Here is an 8,694-nt window from a genome sequence, read left to right on the forward strand (position 1 = left end):
TGCTCATGGAAAAATATGGGACAAGCTTTCTGTGTCAAAGATTTGTAGTGGTTCCTACTAACAAGATAAGGACGCAATGTGGGCCATATTAGGAAGAAGGGAAGTGCAAACAATGTCAAACATTCTTTCCCAAAAGAAGTGATGATAAATTTTACAATTGTATGACAACAAGCAGGAGAATGGGTTAAAAGTCAAGAGCATCTTGAGGGGAGAGTCGGGGGCACCACCATACACATTAGATGGTCGGCTAGTCCTGCCGAGATCAGCAGGTATGGCCAACATATATGTAATGTGTATAGCCACCTTAAGAGGAGACTGCAAACTGCATATCAGTAACTGCATATCAGAGTCTGAAATCAATTAAGTAATTGAGATTGCAGCCTGAAACTTAGTGTAATTTTTTCCTTGTCAAAGGTGTACATACTCTAGCCTTTATATGGACACTAACTTTTAAAACAACTTATGCTAATCTAATAGTATACCTGATATAGATCAACTGTTAAAATGACAGTTGTTTACGTTAAAATTTACTTGTTTTATCCATATATATTCGGTATGAAGTTACTGCCAGTAGGTTTCTCCCTTCTGCAATCTACTATCCACCCCCTGTTGTCAATCATAAACCATCCCTAGTTACAGAGCAGATTAGATGAACTGTAGGAAGTGGGTAGGTGTCTCTTCACTGTCTGCCATTAGAAGTCTATGGAGGGGGAGGGGAGGAGGGAGCATAGATAGAAGACACAGATGATGCGCAAAAAAGTCTATGGAGAGGGGAGGGATAGCAGGAGGAGGGGGCAGGGAGAGACACAGACATGCTTCCCATAGAAGTCCATGGAGAGGGGAGGGGGAAGCAGGAGGAGGGAGCAGAAAGAGAGAAACACAGACACTGCCATAGAAGTCTTTGGAGAGGGGAGGAGGAGCAGGAGGAGAGAGCAAGGAGAGAAAAATATACCAGACACGCTGCCCATAGAAGTCTATGGAGAGGGGAGGGGGTAACAGGCGAAGGAATCAGGAAGATAAAGACACCGACATGTTCCCCATAGAAGTCTATGGAGAGGGGAGGGGAGCAGAGAAGAGACAAATGATGTTGGTAACAGTTAAATCTAACCCTAGTGCTGAATTCTCAGCTACACTGCTCATTTTATCTGTATAATCTCCTCCATGCTGCGGCATCTTCTATGTATGTGATAGAAACAGGAGAGCAGGATTCTCCTCTTGTCTGTGTGCAGTGTATGGCAGACATGTGTGAATGAGTAGGGAAAAAAAATACAACAATAATAAATAATAGGAACATAAGTCAAATTCAGACATCTTGTCTGGGCTTTCCTTTCAGTAGGGTAGGAGAGTGTCCTCTCTGTGAAAATAAAGCGACTAACCCTATGGGGGCCACAAATCTACTGCACAGTCACAGCTCTTTATACACAATATAGTCCATTAAAAAAGAACACATAAATGGACAAAACTGGTCACAAAAAATCCATTGTGTATACAAGGATTATCGCATAACATGAGATTTTACACTAACATGAAGTAAAAGATAATAACAGGTGTGTGAACCAGGACAAAATGATTTGTTTCACAATAAATGGATTACTAGGCTTAGCACTTGGCATGGAAATCACTGGTATACTTATGAGAGGAATCATTTATATGTACTGTGGGAGAGATTCATCAATGTGTACAAAGGTAAAAACTGACATAAAAGACTTGTTAAACAACATAAGGGCCTGTTCACACTGAGTTTTTTGCAGGCAGAAAATTCTGCCTGGAAAAATCAGCTCCGGTTTTTTTTAAGTGGTTTTGCACCATACGCGTTTTTTGCCATGATTTTGGACGCGTTTTTGCCACGTTTTTTTAAAAGCTTTTTTCCTATTTCTTTAAGAGTCAAAGTGAAATTTTTGCGCGCATTATTTGACGACAAACGCGCCAAAGATTGCGGCAAAAACACGTGGCAAAAAACGCATTTATTTCCACCTCTCATTGATTTCCATGGGGCTTTTGAGGCAGAAAACGCCTCAAGATAGGATATGTCACTTCTCTTTCCCAGGATTTTTTTTTTTGCTTGCGGTAAAAAAACGCCTCCACCTCCCATTGAAATCAATGGGTGTCAATTTCGGACGTTTTTTTGCCGCGGTTTTTGCCTGTGTGAACAGGGCCTAAATGGGAATCATAAGAGTACATAGCACCCAAAAAGGAAAAATATGCAAAAAAATTTAAAATCTTTATTAGATACAATATGCAATAACATAATACATGGACCGTACGAGGAGATAGAAACAGTAAAAAAAAAAAAAGGTGGCTTACAAGGACAACCAACCATCAGTGGCCAGGAAGCACTCAAATAACCCAAAACAATGAGAACATATAAGGTGAGCGATAAAGAAATAACATGCCCACATATGAAGATTTGTATATATGGTAGTGCTAACTGAAGATGTAATAAATAATAAGTGGCATAAAAGAATATGCTGGAATCCAGATATAAATAAAATGACAAACCAAAAATACAGGCTGAGAAGCCACAATAATATACTGAAAAAAATGCAACAGAATAGAAGTTAGCACATACTCTGAGGTATGGTGGGGAGTGGGACTGGCAACATCAGCTGCTGGCAAAAAGACAAGCGCCTCGACGCGCGTTTCGCCCTACAGACCAGCCTCCTGACTTTTGTTAGTATTCTTAAGAAAGATCAGGATCATGATATTATTCTCCACTCTTTTTCTTGTCAAATAACAGTTTTCCTTTTTCATGTCCAATAATAATTTTCTCCCTCTCCTCCTTTCACTCTTTTTCTATTCTAGACTTTCCCCCTCCTTCATCCACCTGCACAGTATAGATTATTTAACTGTAATATTACAAACTGTGCCATATGTTGTCCATGCTGAATTATATACTGTAGTAGGCTGACGGTGTACCCTATGTGGTTGTGTGGTAGGACATGTTATGTATACACTTGCATGATCTCACATAGTAGTGATATGAGTATAGCACATGTAAGTGTGTGCCTGTATTATGAGGCTGTGTGGTAGGACATGTTATGTATGCACTTGTATGATCTCACATAGTAGTGATATGAGTCTAGCACATGTAAGTGTGTGCCTGTATTATGTGGTTGTGTGGTAGGACATGTTATGTATACACTTGTATGATCTCACATAGTAGTGATATGAGTCTAGCACATGTAAGTGTGTGCCTGTATTATGTGGTTGTGTGGTAGGACATGTTATGTATACACTTGTATGGTCTCACATAGTAGTGATATGAGTCTAGCACATGTAAGTGTGTGCCTGTATTATGTGGTTGTGTGGTAGGACATGTTATGTATGCACTTGTATGATCTCACATAGTAGTGATATGAGTCTAGCACATGTAAGTGTGTGCCTGTATTATGTGGTTGTGTGGTAGGACATGTTATGTATACACTTGTATGATCTCACATAGTAGTGATATGAGTCTAGCACATGTAAGTGTGTGCCTGTATTATGTGGTTGTGTGGTAGGACATGTTATGTATACACTTGTATGGTCTCACATAGTAGTGATATGAGTCTAGCACATGTAAGTGTGTGCCTGTATTATGTGGTTGTGTGGTAGGACATGTTATGTATACACTTGTATGATCTCACATAGTAGTGATATGAGTCTAGCACATGTAAGTGTGTGCCTGTTTTATGTGGTTGTGTGGTAGGACATGTTATGTATACACTTGTATGATCTCACATAGTAGTGATATGAGTCTAGCACATGTAAGTGTGTGCCTGTATTATGTGGTTGTGTGGTAGGACATGTTATGTATACACTTGTATGATCTCACATAGTAGTGATATGAGTCTAGCACATGTAAGTGTGTGCTTGTATTATGTGGTTGTGTGGTAGGACATGTTATGTATTCACTTGTATGGTCTCACATAGCAGTGATATGAGTCTAGCACATGTAAGTGTGTGCCTGTATTATGTGGTTGTGTGGTAGGACATGTTATGTATACACTTGTATGATCTCACATAGTAGTGATATGAGTCTAGCACATGTAAGTGTGTGCCTGTATTATGTGACAATTAATGACATATCAATATTCAATTCTACTCAGAAAGTAAATAGTACACACCTTACTCCCACATGACAAGCACATTAAATCTTTTCATATATAACCTATTACACACTATGTTTCCTCATGGAAGTATGCTTAACCCACAATATATAGTGTATATATAGTATATTTTATACAGTTATCAGTATTTATTCTTATTCTTCTATAATATAGACCACATGACAATTACATCACAAGTGAATTCAGAAAACAAGCCATGACAGTGACTGTATACTGTATATATTAACATGAGTTTGGTTCTCAAAGCGCATACATATCATAGAGGCAGCCCCTGAGGGTTCTGTTGGGCTTGTAGAGAGTGAGGGGTGTTATCCAAGCAGTAGCTATCTGTAACCCCATAAACACTGCAACATTATCAAGCAAGGTAAAGGGGAGCTGGTTCAAGGACTATGATGCCTTCTAAAAGGGAAGCCAAGGAAAATATGCCAATGCTGTGGATTACGGTGCACAAGCCCAATAAAATGGCCCCATTAAACTTTTTGCTAGGGGCCATTGTCTCTTTATAAACACCCAGGTGTCTACCCAAAAAATAGTAACAGGTTCTTGTTAGTCTTGGCAACTATTTACTGAAACATTGTATATAATTCATTAATATAACCACACTCAATACTTGATCTTTTCTATCTCCAGCCTTATTTAATTCTCTACTGGTTGAACTACCCAGCACATTGAGAATTATCCTTCCTTTAGTCAACAGGCAGCACATGCCTCTACTTATTGCATGGCTGGTTGCACAGTCACTGCAAGTCAAAGCAGAAGCTCTTAATCAGGATACCATCATTATTGGGCATGGAGAAGGCTTCCTGTCAAATGGATCAGAAGACCATACAGGGTTGCCCTTACTTCTTCCAGACAATCGCTGCCTGCACACACAGAACACTTATGATGGAGATAAAATGTGCCAGCCTGGACAGCTCTCCTGAATAGATCATGAGCCTGGCATGTGTAATGAGGGCAGGACACCTGACTTCCTTTACCCATCCCGCAATGCTAATGTAAATGCAATAGGATCTTTTCCATAAACTAAGAAACTAACAAATGTGTGTGACTGGCTTTAATGGAAGTTACACGAATGTGCTGGCTTTGCTAGGGATATTTCTATGCATTTCATTCTGATTTTACTTCCCGATCATAGACTAGCACTGCTGGAGGTTTCAGAATAATGACAGCTTAGAAATCATATCTCGCAGTGAGTATTCTCCATTACATAACCATTGCTTATGTACAGTCTTGCGATTTAAAGCGACAGAAATAGCTGCAACACAGCCCAGTACCTATGAATGGCCTGGCACATATTCTCTTCATTCATAATGCCCTGGCATATTGATGGTTAAAACAACGTAGGCTAATAATAAGTGGAAGGTATCTCAGCTTGGTGTGTTTGCTTTCCCCCTCCTCCAGCTGTATAGATAGTAAACACACACAAGCCCCTATAGGCACAAGTGGCAATGCACTGGAGATGAATGTGCACGACAATGACTGCCCTGCAAACAGTGAGCTATAGACGGATCCCGTGTAATAGGCTTACAAATCTGCACCTCACCTCATTACAAGCTGGCAAATGGCTCAGAGCTGTACCCAGCACCAGCTGTAGGCAGAGGGCGAAGCATCCAGTCCAGCAGAAGAGTCCCATTGTGAATTATCGAGTGCACGTTGCTGCTAGGCTGTCACCATTACATGAAGAAGATGAGGATGCTCCCGATACCTGCTCACACTGGGAAGGGAACAGTGACAACGCCGGCTGGTGACGTCATTACAAGGGGGGGAGAGGTGGGGTGTACAGAGCAGCGCCTGCCCAGCTGTGTGTCACTGGAACATGCTGCAAGGAGTGATACACATCACAGTCCATAGAAAGGAAAAGGGAAGGTGGAATGATACGGAGTGTATTATATGGCATGTGTATAGATAGATGGAAAATAGATACACATTATTCCATATATATTTGGATTGCTCTGCACTTGACTTCTATCTCTGCATAGGCAGCTATACAAATGTCAGTAGAATCTTATAGTTCCATAAGAGGCATATATAAATAGATAGATAGATCTATCCAAGCGATTCTGAGATTGTTTTCTCGTGACACATTGGACTTTATGTTACTGGAAAAATTTGCTCGATACATTTAGTATTTAATTGTGAAAAACACCAAAACTTTGAGAAAAATGTGAAAATTTGCATTTTTCTAAATTTAAATGTATCTGCTTGTAAGTTAGGCAGTTATACCACACAAAATAGTTGCTAGTTAACATCCCCATATGTCTACTTTAGATTGGCATTGTTTTTTGAATATCCTTTTATTTTTCTAGGCCGTTACAAGGCTTAGAACTTTAGCAGCAATTTCTCACATTTTCAAGAAAATTTCAAAAGGCGATTTTTACAGGGGCCAGTTCAGATGTGAAGTGGCTTTTGGTACATTATATAGTAGAAAACCCCAATAAGTCAACCCATTTTAAAAACTTCACCCCTAAAAGTATTCAAAAAAGCATTTAGAAAGTTCCTTAACCCTTTAGACGTTTCACAGGAATGAAACCAAAGTAGAGGTGAAATTTACAAATTTCATTTTTTTGGGTGCAGAAATTCATTTTGAATCCATTTTTTTTTTTTTTGTACCACAAAGTTTTACCAGAGAAATACAACTCAATATTTATTGCCCAGATTCTGCAGTTTTTAGAAATATCCCACATGTGGTCCTCGTGTGCTTATGGACTCAAGCACAGGCCTCAGAAGCAAAGGATCACCTGGAGGATTTTGGGTCTCCTTTTTATCAGAATATATTTTAGGCACCATGTCAGGTTTGAAGAGCTCTTGCCATGCCAAAACAGCGGAAATCCCCCAAAAGTCACCCCATTTGGGAAACTACACCCCTTAAGGAAATTATCTAGGGGTATAGTGAGCATTTTGACGCTACAGGTTTATTGCAGAAATTATTGGAAGTATGCACTGCAACATTTGTAAAGCAATTTCTCCCGAGTAAAACAATACCCCACGTGTGGTAATAAACGACTGTTTGGACACATGGCAGGGCTCAGGAGCGAAAGAGCGTCATTTGGCTTTTGGAGCTCAAATTTAGCTGAGATGGTTTGCGGAGGCCATGTCGCATTTGCAAAGCCCCTGAGGGACCAAAACAGTGGAAACCCCCCACAAGTGGCCCCATTTTGGAAACTACACACCTTGCGGAAATAATCTAGGGGTATAGTGAGCATTTTGACCCCACAGGTTTTTTGCAGAAATTATTGGAAGGAGGCTGTGAAAATGAAAATCTACATTCTTTCAAAGAAAATGTAGGTTTAGCTATTTTTTTCTAATTTTCACAAGGACTAAAGGAGAAAAGGCACTGCAACATTTGTAAATCAATTTCTCTTCCGAGTTAAACAATATCCCACATGTGGTCATAAATGGCTGTTTGGACACACGGCGGAGCTTAGAAGGGAAAGAGCGCCATTTGGCTTTTGGAGCTCAAATTTAGCAGGAATGGTTTGCGGAGGCCATGTCGCATTTGCATAGCCCCTGAGGGACCAAAATAGTGAAAACGCCCAAAAAGTGACTCCATTTAGGAAACTACACCCCTTGAGTAATTCAACTAGGGATTTAGTGAGCATTTTGACGCCATAGGTGTTTCATAGAATTCATCAGAATTGGGCAGTGAAAATAAAAACAATCCTTTTTCTTCAATAAGACCTAGCTTTAGCTCAACATTTTTCATTTTCTCACCAAATAAAGGAAAAATAGAACCCCAACATTTGTAAAGAAACTTGTCAGGAGTACGGAAATACCCGATATGTGGTCATAAACTGTTGTTTGGGCACACGACAAGGATCAGAAGAGAAGGAGCACCATTTGGCTTTTGGAGCACAGATTTTGCTGGATTGGTTTCTTTACACCATGTCGCTTTTGCAATGCCCCTAAGGTACCAGTACAGTGGAAACTACCAAAAAAGGACTCCATTTGGGATACTACACCCCTTGAGGAATTAATCTAGGGGTGTAGTGAGCATTTTGACCACACAGGTGTTTCATAGATTTTATTTGAATTGGGCAGTGAAAATAAAAATATTTTTTTTTCCAATAAGACATAGCTTTAGCGCAAAATTTTTCATTTTCTCAAATATTAAGGAGAAAAAGAACCAACATTTGTAAAGCAATTTCTTCCGAGAACGGCAATACCCTATATGAGGTCAGAAAATGATTTTTGGGCACATGGCAGGGCTCAGAAGGGTAGCAGCGCCATTTGGCTTTCGAAGTACAGATTTTGCTGGATTAGTTTCTGGTCGCTATGTAGCATTTGCAAAACCCCTGTGGGACCCAAACAGTGGAAACCCCCCAGAAGTGACTCCATTTTGGAAACTACACCTCTCAAGGTATTCATCTAGTGGTGTAGTGAGCATGTTAATCCCGCAGGTGTTTTGCAGAAATTAGTGTGCACTCGATATTGCAGAGTGAAAATGGGATTTTTTTTCCATAGATATGCCAATATTGGTGCCCAGCTTGTACCACCATAACAAGACAGCTCTCCAATTATTATGCTGTGTTTCCCTACATGGGGCACTAATCTTTTGTCTGGACATTCGACTGGGCTCAGGAGTGAA

General features: G+C 40.0%; 1 protein-coding gene across 1 annotated transcript in view; it reads right to left on the bottom strand.

Annotated features, from left to right (window-relative positions):
• Nucleotides 1-5,877, bottom strand: part of ELAPOR2 (endosome-lysosome associated apoptosis and autophagy regulator family member 2) — a 93,120-nt gene extending 87,243 nt beyond the window's left edge. The window contains exon 1 of the mRNA XM_075857370.1: nucleotides 5,653-5,877. Within this exon, the coding sequence (XP_075713485.1) occupies nucleotides 5,653-5,742 (90 nt within the window). The 5' untranslated portion in view covers nucleotides 5,743-5,877. The remainder of the gene's footprint in view (nucleotides 1-5,652) is intronic.
• Between the last annotated feature and the right edge of the window lie 2,817 nt (nucleotides 5,878-8,694).

This window comes from Rhinoderma darwinii, chromosome 3 (genome assembly GCF_050947455.1).
Source record: "Rhinoderma darwinii isolate aRhiDar2 chromosome 3, aRhiDar2.hap1, whole genome shotgun sequence".
Classification (NCBI taxonomy): Eukaryota; Metazoa; Chordata; class Amphibia; order Anura; family Rhinodermatidae; genus Rhinoderma; species Rhinoderma darwinii.